The sequence below is a fragment of the Chiloscyllium plagiosum genome, unplaced genomic scaffold (genome assembly GCF_037043375.1).
Source record: "Chiloscyllium plagiosum isolate Xiang-an unplaced genomic scaffold, Cpla_swu_hap1 HiC_scaffold_19, whole genome shotgun sequence".
Taxonomy (NCBI): domain Eukaryota; kingdom Metazoa; phylum Chordata; class Chondrichthyes; order Orectolobiformes; family Hemiscylliidae; genus Chiloscyllium; species Chiloscyllium plagiosum.
The window spans coordinates 19,088,224-19,106,617 of NW_028270157.1; the positions used below are offsets into that span (position 1 = coordinate 19,088,224).

Here is an 18,394-nt window from a genome sequence, read left to right on the forward strand (position 1 = left end):
AGGAAGGCATATGGCGTACTGGCTTTTATTGGTAGAGGAATTGAGTTCCGGAGTCCTGAGGTCATGATGCAGTTGTATAAGACTCTGGTACGGCCGCATCTGGAATATTGTGTGCAGTTTTGGTCGCCATACTATAGGAAGGATGTGGAGGCATTGGAACGGGTGCAGAGGAGGTTTACCAGGATGTTGCCTGGTATGGAAGGAAAATCGTATGAGGAAAGACTGAGGCACTTGGGGCTGTTTTCACTAGAGAAAAGAAGGTTTAGGGGTGACTTGATTGAGGTGTACAAGATGATTAGGGGGTTAGATAGGGTCGACAGTATGAACCTTTTCCCGCGTATTGAGTCGGGTATTACAAGGGGGCATAGCTTTAAATTAAGGGGGGGTAGATATAGGACTGATGTTAGGGGTAGGTTCTTCACTCAGCGAGTCGTTAGTTCATGGAATGCCCTGCCAGTAACAGTGGTGGACTCTCCCTCTTTATGGGCATTTAAGAGGGCATTGGATAGGTATATGGAGGATAGTGGGTTAGTGTAGTTTAGGTGGGCTTGGATCGGTGCAACATCGAGGGCCCAAGGGCCTGTACTGCGCTGTATTCTTCTATGTTCTATGTTCTAATACCTCATTCTTCAAAGGTTCCATGACCTTGTTTAACCAATATGTAAATACCATTCAGTTTTGACCTTTGAATTGCAAAATCAAAAGACAAAGCACACCTGGTACATTATCTGCAACACAACAGTATGCAAACTTCCGTTTTCCCAATTTATGTTTGAAAGCACATACACATTCTTTATATGCCTCCACCCTTAAAGAAATGCCATTTCTAAATGTTTCATCACAAGGTAAACACAATGTAAATATACAACAAAATACAAGAACATTTCATTCATTCAACCTCACTTATTCTTCATACAGGATTCACACAATTTCTTGTCATCTTTCCTTCTCAGTTTTTCAAATCATTCCAGCACCATTTCATTCTTGATCATGAGTATGCAATTATAATACCTTTTCCTGTGATATTAACAGTGACATGTTGTAACGATCAATTAACATGTTCCATCAAAATAACCTTGTATTTCAAGATTTAAATTTCCCTTGGAATGCCAAGCAGTTACAGACAGTGTACAGGTAGTCCCGGAGTTGTGAATGGGTTCAGGTCTTGAGTCCGTACTGAAGTGGATTCGCCCACAAGTTGGGTCGTAATGCAGGACAACGCAAGTCGGCCAATTTTAAGTACAGGAAACATTTATATGCTCAATTTTTCAAATTACACCCCTGCCTGGGGTTCACAAGTATGAACATTCATAGGGTGGACATTCTCTTTTATATTAATGTTCCTTGTCCTCGTGATGGGCATAAACTTCAAAATGTTTAAGAGCCAGTAGTAATTCCAAAGTCTCCTTTCCAACTGTGGATTACATCTTCTGACATTAGTTCAGTTTCTTTTGAAGCACCTCATTGTTTTCCCTATTCCTAATTGGTCATCTTGCAATAAGATGCTCCCAACAGCATCAACTGCCATTTTAAAAGGCTTAATACGAGTCAGGAATGAGCAACACCAGACTATTCATTAGGATAGAGTGGTGCTGGAAAAGCACAGCAGGTCAGGCAGCATCCGAGAAGCAAGAAACTGCCTGACTGTGCTTTTCCAGCACCACTCTAATCTTGCCTCTGATCTCCAGCATCTGCAGTCCTCACTTTCGCCTATTCATTCGTATAGCCTTCAGCTTCTTAACACCATCTGGCATTGTTTGGAAACGTGGTTAGGAAAGCTACCCTCAATTTTGAAAATTCACTCTTGTCAAGATTTATTACAAAACCAGCTAACCAACTGCTTAAATAAGAGTTCTGATTGTGTTACACATATTTCCTTGGGTATTACTGTACATTAGTACACAGTCTAGATAATCCAGTCTCTTCGACACACCAATTATAACTTGATTCAAAAGCCTCTGGAATACAGCTGGGGCATTTGTAAATTTATGACCTAGCATAGATTTAACTCATTTGGTGTAACAAAAACTGACATCTCTTAATGCAATTAGTACTTGCCTGTAGTACTTCAATAGTAATGCAATTAGCACTTGCCTGTAGTACTTCAATACATCGACCTTAGTAAGGAATTGGAACACTGCTAACTCTATCGATACAATCTTCTACCCGGTGTAAAGGTTAACATTCGATTTGCCTGCTCTGTGACCGACTGAACCTGGATTCCAGCTTTTTGTGATTCACGCATGTGAACCCTCAAATCCCTTTGTGCTGTGGGTTTCTGCTGTCTTCCTCCATTTAAATAATATTCATCTTTTTAATTCTTCATGCCAAAGTGCAGAACCTTAAATTTTCTCACATTATATTCAACTTGCCAAGTTTTTGCTACTCAGTTAACATGTCTATATTCCTCCAAGACTCTGTGTGTCAATACTCCCCATCTACTGCAGGGAATCCTGTAGGGAATCTAATCTAATCTAATCTACTTTTTGCCATCTGCAGACTTGCCAATAGTGCATTTACTTTTGTCATCCAAATTATTAAGATACACTGTAAATAATTGTGGCCCTAGCATTGATCCCTTTGGCATTCCACCAATTACAAGTTGCCATCTTGAAAATGCTTCCCTTATCACAACTGTACCTTCTTTAGTTAGCTAATCCTCCATCCAAGGCAATATATCACTCCTGACAACATGAGATCTTATCTTATTAAATAGCCTAATGTGCAGTACCTTAGTAAATGGAACTTTGAATATATTATATCGTTGGGTTAATCTAACAATTCCACAAAGAAATCTAATAAATACATCAGGCATGACTTTCTGGTATTTCCTAAGTAGTCTTACTAAATCTTTCTGTTGTCCTTCCTCTAAGTATGAGAATAGCTCCTGTCCCAGTATCTCAGCACTGGCTAATGAAATTGTAGGTGGGTTGCTCTCTGAGCTGTCTACTTTACTGTCCAGCTCTCTCTTACTATCTCTGTCATTCTCCATTACTCTTAGCACCTTCTTAAATACTGAATATATTCAAGTCTGAGTTAGAGTTGTGTTTGACAAAGGAATCAAGGATTCTGGGGAATGGGCAGGAAAGTGACACACCCATCAGCCACAATTTTATTCAATGTCAGAGTAGGCTTAAAGGGCCAAACGGCCTACTCCTGCTTCTAAATTTTTATGACTTTATGAACTTGAGTGGCCATTTTAAGAATCACTCATATTTCTGTCGACCTGAGGCCACACATAGACTGGAAGGGCTATGGATAACATTTTTCTCTCCATAGTGAATTAAGATAGCAGCGGTTGGTAACTTTGTGGTCAGCATCACTGAGATAAGTTGCTTTCTCATTCCAGAATTTTAAGAACAATTGAATCTAGATTCCGAGCTGTTGTGTGGGGGTTGAATATGGCGCCACAATTTCAGAAGGACAAAGTAGATGGCGTGCTGGAGGGCAATGGGCATACTGTCACAGCCAGCAGAAAGGTGTTCCTGGGCCTACTGTTCAACAAACATGGCTGCCTCACTCTGGGAGTTATGGAGCCATTCAGAGGCTCAGCAGCTCTCAGGCCAAAGGCCGCAGTCCCGATATGGGGTGACCATTGCTGAGGCTGTGAAGGAAAAAGAAGAGAGTGGCTCCAATTTTCAATTACGGACGGCACGGTGGCTCAGTGGTTAGCACTACTGCCTCACGGCGCCAGTGACCCAGGTTCAATTCCAGCCTCGGGTAACTGTTTGTGTTGAGTTTGCACATTCTCCCTGTGTATGTGTGGGTTTCCTCCTACAATCCAAATATGTGCAGGTCAGGTGAATTGGCCATGCTAAATTGCCCCTACTGTTAGGTGCATAAGTCAGGGGTAAATATAGGGTAGGGGAATGGGTCTTGGTGGGTTGCTCTTCGGAGGGCTGGTGTGGACTTGTTGGGCTAAAGGGCCTGTTTCCATTCTGTAGGTAATCTAATCCAATCTTCACGGGCGGAGTAACAAGTGTATTTTTGTGCCCGTGGGCTCAGATAGACCACCCGTGGTACTCAGAGGGGTTACCCCTCCCTTGGCAGCACCAGATTCAGTGCACTGCGGACTTTGTCCTGGGTGGGGGTATTCCGTCAGCTGCTACAGAGCATCCCTCTCCAGCAAATGGAGCATTCGGAAACTCAGGCCTCCACTCCCAGTGGGAAACCATCTATTTGCAGATGGCAGCCCCCACGCACAGCAGGGCCCTGTGCAGCTGGGAAAATGGCAGCCCTGAGGGGAAAATGGCGGCTAATTGGTGGGGATATTTTTAACCAACCTGTTCAGATGTGTTTCTAACACCTCTGCAGCAGGTGGGGCTTGAACCAGGGGCTCTTGATCAGAGGTAGGGACACTAACACTGTGCCACAACAGTATCTATTGGCAATTTGTGAATTGATAGTGTTATTGACAGCCTGCCTTCACGTCAATGTTGTTTCTGGCACTGGAGATGTCCTCATTTTCCTGATTTCCTGCCTCTGAGCCCGTCTCTGACGGCCTGACAATCCAGATATCTGAATTAGTCCCCATCTCTGTGTTATTAATCCAGTAATTTCAAAAACAAAATATTGCTTGTAATCATTATTCAATTTGTGCTTTACAAGCTTCTCATCAACATCTTGAATGATTTTATCTCGTGCGTCACAAACCTCTTCGGGCTCCAGGTCGTGATCTGTTGTGTTTATTTCCTTTAGAACACTTCCCAGCCTTTTAGAGAGACAACAGTTATGTTCAATATGGTCCAGCAGATTAAAACACTCACTTCAGTAAATTCTCTTGTCTCCTATTACCACTTGAATGGTGCATTAAAAATCACTAACATGTTTCCATCTCATTTCAGTAATTGTAAAGGAAAATGACTCTGCATGGTGCACAGTGCAGCTGTCGGTTGACTCCAGTGCTGTGTAGGACCCTGTGCAATCAGTGACCACTGCTACGTTCAAACAAATAAACAGAGGACTCAGAAGATTTGAAGATCAGTTAGCTCAACTGGCTGGACGGTGAAATGTAAGGGTTCAATCCCTGTGCTAGCTGGTCCCAGAGTGATAATGTGAAATGAGACGCAATTAGCATTACACAGCATGGGCAGATGGAGGACAGATGAAGTTAATACAGAGAATTTCAGGGTAATGCAGTCTGATAGGAGGAACATTGAAAATAATATAAAATAGGGGGTGGAGAAACAATTGGACCTGGGTGTACAAATCATTGAAGGTGCATGGAGAGAAAAGATAATCAAGCATACAGTGTCCTTGGCTTAACTAATAGGGGCATGGAGGACAAGAGTGAGGAAGTGGTGCTGAACTTGTATAAGACACGAGTTTGATCTCAGCTGGAGTTCTGTATACAGTCCTGAGTGTTACATTGTAGGAGGTATCCAACAAGAAACATGGTCTGGTGCCACCGAGGTATACAAACATGTTCCAAGAATGCGTGCAGGGATGAGAAACTTGAGTTATGAGGACAGACTGAAGAACTTAGATAAGTCCATGAATAAGAAATGTTTGAGGGATATGGGCCAAGTGCAGGCAGGTGGGGCAAGCCTAGTTTGGAATTATGGTCGGCATGGACTGGTTGGATTGAAGGGTCTGTTTCCGTGCTGTATGACTCTATGAATTGGGACTGCTTAACTTGGAAAGAAGAAGGCCAAGAGGTGTTCTGATAGAGGTTTCCAAGTTTGGGCTTGGGCTGGATAATGTAGACAGGCTCATAAAAGAAAATAAGTAGGAGAAGGCATAAAATGATTTGCAAAAGAAGCAATGATGATTTGAGGAACAGAAACTTTCCTACTCTTTGACTAGGTAGAGTATGGAATGCACTGCCAAGGAAGCAGGTTTAATTGAATCATTCAAGAGGGCTTTGGATGATTATATGGTTAAAAATAAAGTACAAGGATATGGGGGAAAATGCAGGAGATTGACACTGGTTATTATACTCAGTCAGTGCAGGGCCGATGGGCTGAATAGCCTCTTTCTGCACCGTAAGACGCCTGTGCTTCTGGGATCATTGCTCCACTTGAGAACCCGAGTGCTCAGCAGTAATAATATATTAGGTAACTTCATCACAGTGTTTACCAACACAAACTTATTAATCTCACAGCAGGACTGGTAAACTGGTGTCGGTTCTGTTTATGTGAAGGTCTGTTACAGCTGAGCTCAGCAGACAGGTTTATCAATGAGACTCAACCAGTATCATGACAGAAAAGCACAGCTCGCTACATGCTGCAGACAATCACTGCTTGCTGCACACTCTACATCCCAGTCACTTGCCCGTTACAGGTACACAATCCTTTATCCAAAATCTGAAAAGCTCCAAAATCCAAAACCTTTTTCGTGGATTGTGGAGTGTCATTTTGGCACGATCAGGTGACCCAACTCCATCCCCACTCGAACCCCATCTCTCAGATGTGACATGGTGGTCTGGCCCAGCACTGGCAGGTGTCAATTGTGTCTCAGCGCTCGTACTATCCACACATGGGTCTGCTGTTAGGTAATTCTTTTTATTTCACCGTGAAAATATCATTTATTCCGAAACCTGGAAAATTCCGAAAAACAACTGGTCCCAAGGATTTCAGATAACGGACTGTGTACCTGTAGCATGTTTCCTCATCAAATTATACCACAACACCCATCTTCCCTCTAATTCTTTGACCAATTATATCCAGGGGTCATTGGTCCCTCTGCCAAAGTCATCCCTATACTCTACACAGAATGTCTTAATTTTATACATCTCGATTAAGCCACCCCTCAGCCTCCTCTGATGAAAGAAATCAACCACAGTCTATCCAATCTTTCCTCATCACCCAAACCTCTCAATACCCTTGTACATCTGCCCCCATACCCTTCCCAGTCAAGGTGCTCTGGACGGCTGATGTTTGACAATGCTGGTGGGATTTACAAAATGACAACACTTCAGTTTCGCCAGACTGTAGGTACAGGCAAGGTCAGCCTGATGAGGTGCTGCCGTGCTCCAAAACCTTAGCTTTGGTAACAGAGTTGGGAACCATGACAACAATATTGACCAAGGCTTTTCAAATCAGATCGAGTCAGGAGACACATGACACCAGATTATAGTCCAACAGGTTCATTTGAAATCACAAGCTTTCGGAGCGCTGCCTCTTTGTCACCTGACAAAGGAGCTCTGAAGGTTTGTGATTTCATATAAACCTGTCGAACTGTAACCTGGTGTCGTGTGACCTCTGACCTTGTCCACCTTAGTCCAACACCGGCATCCCCACATCAAAACAGATTGTAAAAAGGCAGGTCAAATAGAGAAGTATTCAAGCACAGAGTAGTAAGTTAGAAACGTGAAATATCAAAAAGAACAAACCACAAGGAGGAGAAAACGACGCACATATATCAGTCAAACATCAAGTACGAAAGATAAAAGATTAAAAACTGATCAAACAAGGAACATTGCCCAGAACATTACACTCATGGCATTCTGTTTCTGAGTGTTGAGATTAATAGACAATTTCCAGTAGATTAATAGATCATAAGTAGATCATTTCTAATTGTATACATTCCAATGCTTCTATAAATTCATTGTAATGATTTACCAACAACACTCCAAAGGAGTCCAGAATTGGAGGGATGCAGAGATCTAGGAGGGTCATGAGGCTGGGGAGTTTGGAGAGATAGGAATGGGTGAGAGCAGGGAAGGATTTGAAACCAGTGCTGTAGCATTCTTGCTGAATAATGCAGTTACTGAGGCATTGTCTGTGGCCTGCAGTCCACAGTGTTGGGTCCCTCTGGTGAAGGGGGTGGGGTAAGGAGTCAAAGTGGAATCAAATTATCACTGTAAACTCTCAGTCGCAACAATCCCCTCTGTAACATTGCCCATCACTGTGATCTCATTTCCAAAGCTGAAAGTCGTAGGTGGCAATATTTTGCTTACCTCCACCTTGTAGATATTTGATGGATGGTCTCTCCGGCCACAGGCCTCAGTGACTGTCTTACAGCAGCTGTCAGGTACGAGTCTGTTACCTGATGTAGGGGAGAGGATGTAAGCACTGTGCTGCCAGTCAGCGGAACTGTTGCTGCCGCAGCACTTGAACTGTAAGGACACAAGAATACGCGAACATAAGAACGAGGAGCAGGAGTAGGACATTCAGCCTGCTTCGCTATGCTATCCGATCGTGGCTGGTCCTATCTTGGCCTCAAACCCACCTTCCTGCCTGCTCTCCAGAACCCTTCAATCCTTTTTGTTAATTAAAATCTGTCCATCTCCAAAAGCTGAGCGAGTCACTCAGTTCAAGGGCAATCGGCAACAAATACTGGTTTTCAGGCTTAATCTTAGTCTTAGACAAATTCTAAGTCTTTGTTCTTGTCTCCCCAGGCAGGGAAAACAGCCTCTCAACAGTAGGCATTGGTAAGCATAATGGCCATGTTCCTTGACTAGCAATTCACTCACCCTGACTAATGATCTAAGGACATCGGTTCGAATCAAACTAAATAGGGTGAGAATTTTAAAAATTAACATCTGGAGTTGATGAAGGGCTTCTGCCCGAAACATCGATTTTCCTGCTTCTCGGATGCTGCCTGACCTGCTGTGCTTTTCCAGCACCACTCTAATCTTGACTCTAGCCTCCAGCATCTGCAGTACCCACTTCTGCCATCTGGAATTGAAAGCTTGCCTTAGCATACAGGGACTATAAAACTATCATCCATTGTTGTAAAAATGCAGCTGGTTTATGAACATCCTCAAGAGAGAGAAATCCTCTGAGCTTACCTGCTCTGGCCTACGTGTAACTCCAGACCCACAGCAATGTGGTTGATAATTAACTGCCCTCTGAAATGGCGTTACAAGACCCTCAGGCCAAAATACACCACACAAACACCAAACAACAACCGTCTCCAATAACAGACGATCTACCCTTCACGTCCCTTACCATTCAATGAATGTTATCATCACTGAATCCCCCACTATCAACATCCTGGGAGTTACCATTGACCTGAAAATCAACTGGACTTGTCATGTAAACACAGTGTCTACAAGAGCAGGTCAGAGGCTAGGAATACTGCAGCGAGTAACTCACCTCCTGACTCTGCAAGGCCTGGCCACCATCTACAACTCAGGAGTGTGATGGAATACTCTCCACTTGCCTGGATAAGTGCAGCTGCGAAAATCACTCAAAAAGCTTGACATCATCCAGGACAAAGCAGCCCACTTGATTGGCACCACATCCACAAGAATCCTCTTCCTCCACCACCGACACTCAGTAGCAGCAGTGTGTACTATGTACAAGACGCACTGCAGAAATTCACCAAATATCCTTAGACAGCACCTTCCAAACACACAACACTTCAATCTGGAAGGACAAGGGCACCAGGTACACAGAACACCACCACCTTCAAGGATACCACCAAGACATTGCCATCCTGGTGGTGGTGAAAATCTTGACACCATTCCTTCGCTGTCACTGGGTCAAAAACCTGGAACTCCCTCTCTAATGGCATTGTGGATCAACCTACAGCAGGTGGACTGCAGCGGTTCAAGAAGGCAGCTCACCACCACCATCTTGAGGGTAACTAGGGATGGACAATAAATATTGGCAAGCCAACAATGCCCACATCCCACGAGTGAATATAGAAAGGTGGACATGGGCAGCAGGCGCTGGCCTTGCCTGTGATGCCCACATCCAATGAAAACATTCTTAAAAATCCACTTTGTGGACAAGAATGTTAAAGGTACCACACAAATGTGAGGTGTTGTTGTTAACCACCTCAGAGTCTCATATTGTACTGCAGTTAAAACAAAATGCAAAATTCTTCTCAGCAAAATAGAAAATAGGCCTTTTATACAAAATAAACAATCTATTATATTTTCTGAAACCAAAAAGAAAAACCGACATTTAGATGGTGCTTCTAAATGTCACAAAGCATTTTATAGATCAATGAAATACTCTTTGATTGGGCAATTGAACTGCATGAGATACAGCAGCTCACCTGAGCACAGGAAGCTCCCACAAACAACAATGTAGAACACCATCATCTGCAAGTTCTTCTCTAATCCATTCACCATCCCGACCTGAAAATATATCTATAGAGTCATAGAATTGGATAGCATGGAAACAGACCCTTCAATCCAACTTGGGATGGCACGGTGGCTCAATGGTTAGCACTGTTGCCTCACAACACCAGGGACCCAGGTTCAATTCCACTGTCTGTGTGGAGTTTGCACATTCTCCCTGTGTCTGGGTGAGTTTCCTCCTACAGTTCAAAGATGTGTAGGTTAGGGGGATTGGTCATGGGAAATGCAGGGATAGGGAGGGAGGTGGGTTTGAATAGGACACTTGGTGGGCCTGTTTCTACACTGTAGGGATTCTATGAATGCATCTGTGCCAACCAGATATCCTCAACTGTTCGAGTCCCATTTGCCAGAACTTGGCCCATATCCCTCTAAACCCTTCCTATTTATGTACCCATCCAGATGCCTTTTAAATGTTGTAATTGTACCAGCCTCCACCACATCGTTTGGCAGCTCGTTCCACCCTCTGCGTGAAACAGTTACCCCATAGGTCCCTTTTAAAACTCGCCCCTCTCACCTTAAACCTATGCCCTCTATATTTGGACTCCCCGAGCTTGCAGAACATACCTTATCTATTTACCCTATTCATGCCCTTCATGATATTATAAACCTTTATAAAGTCAGCCTTCAGCCTCCAATGCTCCAGGGAAAAATAGCCCCAACCTATTCAGCCTCTCCCTATCGCTCAAACCCTCCAACCCTTTCAAGTTTATCAACATCTTTCCTATATGAGAGAGACTAGAGATGAATGCAGTATTCCAAATTGGTCTCCCCAATGTTCTGTACAGCTGCAACATGATGCCATAACTTCCAGACTCAATGCACTGACCAATGAAGGCAAGCTTACCAAACTCCCTCTTCACCACCCTGTCTACCTGCGACTCCACTTTCAAGGAACAATGAACCTGCACCCTTAGGTCTCTTTGTTCAGCAACACTCCCCATAGTCCAACCATTTCCTGTGTAAGCCCTGCCCTGATTTACCTTTCCAAAATGCAGCACCTCACATGTATCTAAGTTAAGCTCCATCTGTCAATCCTCACCCCATCTGATCAAGGTTCTGGTGTATTTTGAGATAATCTTCTTCACTGTCCACCATACCACCAATTTAGATGTCATCTACAATCACGCTAATATAATCCTGGAACTCCCTCCCTAATGGCTTTGTGGGTCCAACTGCAGCACATGGACTGCACAAGATGGCAGTTCACCACCACGTTCTCAAGGGCAACTAGAGATGCGCAATAAATACTGGCCCAGCCAATGACATATACATCCCATAAAGATGAAAGAAAATGACCAGGTAATTTTTTTTTGGTGCGCAGTGATTAATTCAGTAATGCATTCTTAACTAAGGTCCCTGCTGATAGTGATAATCTTCTCAGTATTCAATTACATATCGAATATGAGCCATCTAAAGATCACAGGGGCCCACCCAGAAGAAGGAAAGCCCCCAAAGGTTAATTCCGTACGTCTTGCTGGAGCTGGTCGATGGAATAGGTAACCACCTCCTCCCCAGGCCGTGCATAATTCTCCATCATCGTTTTGTTCAGGTTCTGCTTCAGCTCTTCATTTAACTGTACACAAACAACAACAAAAAAAAGTCAAAAGCTACAAGGAGAAAGATTTTCCCATTGATTGCAATGAGAATCATCGAACGATACAGGAAGCTATTCGGCCTATCGTGCCCCCTGCTGCCCTTTGAAAGAAATCTCAGGTTATGCCACCTCCGCCCCACTCCCCATCAAATCCCCTTGAACCTTCCCCACAGCTGTACAATCTCCACCCTTCAAGTACTTTTTTGATTACGTTTTCAAACTCACTATTGACTCCCCTTCTACCAGCCTATCAGATAATGCACACTGTGTAAAAGAAAGGTATCCACATCTTATCCTTTAACAATCACCTGAAATTAGAGCCACCTCATTGGCTTGGAAATATTTTCTCCCTCTTCACTCAATAAAAACCCTTTGTGATTTTAAACCCCTCTGCTTAATGTCCTCCTTCTGTAAGAAGAATAACTGCAGCCTCTCCAGTCTCTCTATCTTACAGCCTCCTCACCTACCACCCCCCCACCCCCATTCTGGATACCATTCCTGTAACACTGCATTGGGATGAACCTTTCTTTGATCATAAGGGGAGATCTAATAGAAACTTACAAGATAATACATGGCTTGGAAAGGGTGGACACTAGAAAATTGTTTCCGTTAGGCGAGGAGACTAGGACCCGTGGACACAGCCTTAGAATTAGAGGGGGGTATATTCAGAACAGAAATGCGGAGACATTTCTTCAGCCAGAGAGTGGTGGGCCTGTGGAATTCATTGCCGCGGAGTGCAGTGGAGGCCGGGATGCTAAATGTCTTCAAGGCAGAGATTGATAAATTCTTGATGTCACAAGGAATTAAAGGCTACGGGGAGAATGCGGGTAAGTGGAGTTGAAATGCCCATCAGCCATGATTGAATGGCGGAGTGGACTCGATGGGCCGAATGGCCTTACTTCCACTCCTATGTCTTATGGTCTTATAAGCAGGTTGTGCTGTAAGTCAACAATCTGAGAGAATGCAATGTTCAAGGCACAAGCACATTCCAAAGGAATACAACATTTGGTGGTTCCAAAATGTATCAGTTTCAGGCAATCCTGCTTAAAAATAAGACTGGGACTAGTCACAAGGTTTTCATTCGGACAGTTCAAAGAGCACAGTTGAGGAGTTTATTAGTTACAGGCAGTGGAAAAATCAGTGAGTATGTGAGATGGAGTGAGATGTAGACTCCCTGGTAAGCTGTGCTTTTAGCAATCCTGCTCATGCACTGTATGATTAACATCTGGGGAAAATGGTTAACAAATCTGTTGGAACTGCCTTGATCACATTTGCTTTTTGATGTGCTCTGTTGGTGATGGATCACAGTCTGTCATCCATATTTACTGCACGTTAATTCTGGGTATTAGAAATAAGTTGTACATTTATTGTAGACTGTGTTACTTTTCTAACTGGTACAGTAAAAAATGTTGCAGCTAATTCAAAACCATGGAATTGTGTGGCTTTATTGTCCAAGTCCCCTGGTTCTCACACATTTCCTACCTTAAAAATAAAGATTACTGATCCATAACCAGATTATTTTGCTTTCCCTACTGAAGAATTAGAATAATTAGATTTTTATTGTAACATATAATTAAAGTGTAGTAATACATGAGTACAGTAAAAAGTGTACAAAGTTGCTATTTTCCAGAGCCATCTTGGTTACAAACCCAGAATCTCAAAACCAATACAGCAGAAAAAGAAAACCAAAAGGTTAGAAAAACATCCAGATCTTAAAGTCTATGTCAGACAAAAAAAGATACACATGTCAAGATGGGAATGTAGTGGAGGTTCACTTTACTGATACTGGGGAAAGCTGGACAGTCCTATGAGGAGAGATTGGTTCAAATGTGTCTGTATTGACTAGAGCTTAGAAGAATGTGAGAGAATCTGATTGAAACGTATACAATTCTAACAGGGTGGTTCAGATGAGATTCAGGGAGGGTGTTTTCCCCTAGCCCTAGGATACATGATAGACCATTTAGGACTGAGATGAGGAAACATTTCTTCACCCAGAGGGTGATCAACTTATGGAATTCTCTACCACAGAAGCCTGTGCAGAATCACATCACTGAGTATATTCAAGAAAGACACTAACAAGTCTCTATATTTTGAGGAGAAAGTGAGGTCTGCAGATGCTGGAGATCAAAGTTGAAACTTTATTGCTGGAACAGCACAGCAGGTCAGGCAGCATCCAGGGAACAGGAGATTCGACGTTTCGGGCACAGGCCCTTCCTCAGGAATGCCATTCCTGAGGAAGGGCCTGTGCCCGAAACATCAAATCTCCTGTTCCCTGGATGCTGCCTGACCTGCTGTGCTGTTCCAGCAATAAAGTTTCAACTCTATATTTTGATCACATCAAGGTGTCTGGGGAGAAAGCAGGAAAATGGTATTGAGATAGATGATCAGCCATGGTAACACTGAAAGGCAGAGCAGCCTCAAAGCGTTAAATGGCTGACTCCTGCTGCTAGCTTCTATGTTTCTCTGAAACATAATTTGGTATTATGGTCTGGGATCGCAACATGCATCCATTCTAAGGCAGTGACATCTCTCCTAATGTGTGGTATCCAAAATCAAATGCAATACCCCAACTGGGGCCTTACAACTGTTTTATAACGATTTAGTATGACCTCTCTACTTTTGTATGCTACGGCTCAATTGATAAAGCCAATATCTAAGATAACCTTTTAAACAAACCTCTCAAATTGGTCTCCGACTTTCAACTATTTATGCGTCTGAGTTCCTGGAGCTCTCTGTTTCTGTGCACTTATTTCCCATCTGAAAAGTAACTCTTCTTTCTCTCCCTGAGCTAACATTGTATTCCTGCTTCCATTACGCTTTAAAACTTGGCTTTAATTTTCTGCAAGGTGGACTCCAGAGGTAATGAAAGCAGAAAGTGCTGGAGGAACACAGCAGCTGCAGCTGTGGTAAAATTCCAACTGCTAATGCCTCTACGTTATTATTGATGTTGGAAATCTGCCATTTTTACCCACGCTGACCAACATGTTACAGAACTGTGATCAATTCTTCACTGCCCTCTGCATTGGTTTGGCAAACCATTCAGTTCCATAATAATTAGGAACAGACAACAATTGCTGGACTTGCCTGTGTCACATCCACATGCTATGTCAAATGCCATTGAAAGTCCGTACTCACATCAATTATGTGACACTCATCCAACCTCTCCACTATTTCATCGACTAAACCAACTGAGATATTTGTACAACATATCCCGTTAAAATGTTAATTTACTAACCCATTACTTCTCCAATTACCAATGAATACTGCTCCAGAATACCATCTCTAAAATTCTGATAAAAGTTTGTGGTCAGCTGGCCATCAGGAGAAGTGACTACAAGACTGGTTAAGAGCTTTTATCAAGCATGCTGGGAACTTTGGTCAAGTTAGCTTGAACTCTGACCTCAATTAAAACTGCAGCCAGGACATGTTGTGACCTGTCCTGTAACCTGTAACCTGCAGTTTCCTGTATTGACTAAATGTGGGAGGTTTTGTGTTAGTCTGTTAGACAAACTGGCACCTTATATTGACCATGGTATGTGACTGTTTACGACTTGGTATAAACATTTGGGAGTTGTTTACCAGTAAACTCCATTAGTTGGGACTGAACATTGTGATCAGGTTTGGTCAATTCACTGGCTGAGTGTCGGAGAAGTTTCTGGAAGAATGAGCACACTTTGGGTTAAAAGTTACCAGCACAAAGGAATTTGCAGGAGTGATCATTTGAGACCAACATTTGCAAAGTAAGTGCCCTGAAGTTATCTTCAGAGAGACAAAGAACCATAAGGCCAGATCTACACTGACAGCAAAGTTGGCAACTTCACTCGAATTGAGGTAGTATTTGTTTCAAGCCAAAGTTATAGAGTTAAAGTTGGAGTTCAATGTTAATTAAGTTAAAGTGAGGTAAAGTTGCAATTAAGCTTGATGAAGTAAGAAGTGTATGTTTTATATTGAATATTGGTACTAAAGTGTTAAATAAATAAAAGTTTGTTTAATTAAAGTCTGAGTTGACTCCTTGTCTGACAGACAAGTTGAAGCATACCTGGGTGAAAGGTTTGAGGATGCTTTTGGGTAACAAGGTCATTGCCCTGAAATATTAACTCTGTCTCTTTGTTTCTACAGATGCTACCAGACCTGCTGAATTTCTCCAGCATTTTTGACTCACATTACCTCCAAAGTTAGGTTTGTAATTGTCCACCTCTCCCCTTTGTAGGGTCGTAATCTGGCTCCATTCAAATTTTTCATGAAGCATTGTAGAACTGTATCCTGCACTTTCCTCGGTTATGTCCCTCTGTAACTGAGGATGTTTTCCATTGGGACCAAGTGACATTTCTACTATGAGCCCTGCCAACAGTTCACACACCTCCTCTTTCACCTAATTTCATCCCATCCAACAGGGCCACTGCCTACTCTTTTTCTCTATGACTGGCAGCAGCATCAGCCTCTGCATTCAAGACAGATGCAAAGTCCTCACTTAATACCTTCGGCATTCCCGCTAACTTCACAAGGCAATCGTATTCGTCCAGAAATAGCCTCACTCATCCTTTGAGTTTCTTATTGGAGAGTTTCAAAGGGTTTAAAATAAAAAAAACATTGTTTTGATGCTATCAGTTTTACTTCAGTCACTGGTCCCCATCTAATAGTTACTGAGTGCAATATTCAGATAACTGGGAAGCTGAATAAAACTACAGTGCTACCTTGCTGCACTGAATTCAGGAGCACAGCTTCACAGATGATGACTCAAATATATCTCTGGAATTCTGTCCTCTAATCCTTGTTAATACCTACAGGATGGTATCCAGCAGCTGCAGTCACACTACAGAAAGGGAAAAAGGTAATTCATATTATGGTGGCCCGGCCCATCAGCTGGAGAATCAGTGCACATCACCCAGCCCCACCATCCCTAGAACCATGCTGCCATTCCGGAGATCTGGATGGGATTGTCAATAACGCAGTAAGGAGCCTGGATCCATGAGCCACCTACCAATTCATGACTCAGCTGCTCTTCTTCAATCTCTGCAGTCCCATCAGAAGCCATGGCCACTACAGGGACAGTGGGTGGCCTAGGGTCAGCAAGTTTGGCAGGAGCCGAAGAAAGAGCTATGTGTGGTTATGAGTATGGGCTGCAAGGGGAGTTGCTGTATAGGGTGGGGAGGGTCTGCTCTGTGGGCTACCTTTAGCAGAGCATGCTGAATAAACAGGGAGCCAACGCCATCCAAAAACAAGCCGTTAGGGTGGGTTTGAGGGTACAGCTGGCAACATGCTCAAGTGGTATACAGCCCCCAATGACCCCTCACCCCTCACTACTGACTGAATACCAGCAGGCACGGGATGAGATCCTCATTTGATCATTAATTGACAACTTGAGAGCCTCAAATCACTCCCAGACAAGAAAGCCAACCTAGATCTAAGGTTCATTCCTGAGTTTGAAACGTGATAGCTGGAGGTGCTGGCTAGGATCTTCCAACATTCCCAAGCTTGGGGAACACTCTCATCAGACTAAAAGTTGGAAAATGTAACACTATTAGCACAAGCTGAGGGAGAGAGGAATCGGGAACTGTAGGTCAGTTTGGTTGACATTGGTCAATGGGGAAATGCTGGAACCTATTGTCATAAAGGCCCTACAAGTTTGACAAGGGACTTGCTGTTTGGTGACTGCCGGCTTAAACTGGGATGTAATAGTCTGCAGTACAGCATATGCAAGCTTTAATGTATCACTCCACCATCTTCTCCTCACTGAGACATTCCACTCACCTCATCTATCAATATGGGTCATTTTACAAAAGCAGATTCAAGCTTACCTGCTGGTAGTAAACACAAGCAAGAATTCCAGCCACCAGCTCAGTCAGGAAGACCAGCAGGAGTAGGGAAAAGTACTGAAAAGGTAAAACAGAACAATTATCACCATCATCGTTTTAGTGAAAGCATCCTCTGTATTAAAAGTAGTTCCATTCTACACAACCTTTAACATAGCCATATCTTACACCCAATGGGTCAAACTGGAGTTCCCAACTATAGAGCTTTTTGCATTGCATTGTTTTATTCCTCACAATAATAATGTCATTTTTTTCACACTTACAGTTTCTTTAATGGAATTCAAGCTTTGACAGTGGACTCCTTACTTTTCAACAATTGTTCCCTTCCTGGGAAGATGGTGAGAGAGAAATTAACTGAGTGTGTTGGTCCCATGAGGTAGTTGCCTCACCCTTCCTGCCTCTTCAGCAATGAAGCTCTGGGTGACAGGGTCCATGGACAACCCTCTTGATGCATCACTGGTTAAGGCCCTGAAATGGTCAATCAATGGCCACACAATTGACTCAAGTCACTGAGTTGCTTCCTGCCTCCCTGACCTGCAATAATGGTGGTTAGTTTCACAAATGAGGAACTAGGGGAAGTCTGCTTGCCTTTGGGGGCTACAGGAGGCATGAATGACAAGGAGAGGAGTAGCCTCTGAATCCCCCATTTTCCAACAAGGAAGCTTGGAGAACAAGCCTGTCGGGGTGGAATTTGCTCCAACCTGGGTCTAATTGAAGGTGAGAGAGCGTTCGCTAAACATCACACTCCTGGCCCTTGCCTCTGCACCCCTCACCTGCCTTTCCCACGATGCATGACAGAAAAGCACATATCATCTCATTGTTTAAAACCCTAAGCCTGAGTTCCCAGTGACTGATTGGCAAACTGATAGTGTGGGACTTCAATAATGAAGCTCATGATTTGCCAAGAGCTTTGGAATTTTGCTTACCCTGGCTCTGTTCCTTTCCACCGTA

General features: G+C 43.3%; 1 protein-coding gene across 3 annotated transcripts in view; it reads right to left on the reverse strand.

The window, feature by feature from the left end:
• Positions 1–18,394, reverse strand: part of tspan11 (tetraspanin 11) — a 73,258-nt gene that overhangs the window by 17,081 nt on the left and 37,783 nt on the right. For all 3 annotated transcript variants that reach the window (XM_043709832.2, XM_043709831.2, XM_087996894.1), the window contains 3 exons: positions 17,429–17,503; positions 11,505–11,609; positions 7,901–8,059 (listed from right to left, as the gene is read on the reverse strand). In XM_043709832.2, the coding sequence (XP_043565767.1) occupies positions 7,901–8,059; positions 11,505–11,609; positions 17,429–17,503 (339 nt within the window). The remainder of the gene's footprint in view (positions 1–7,900; positions 8,060–11,504; positions 11,610–17,428; positions 17,504–18,394) is intronic.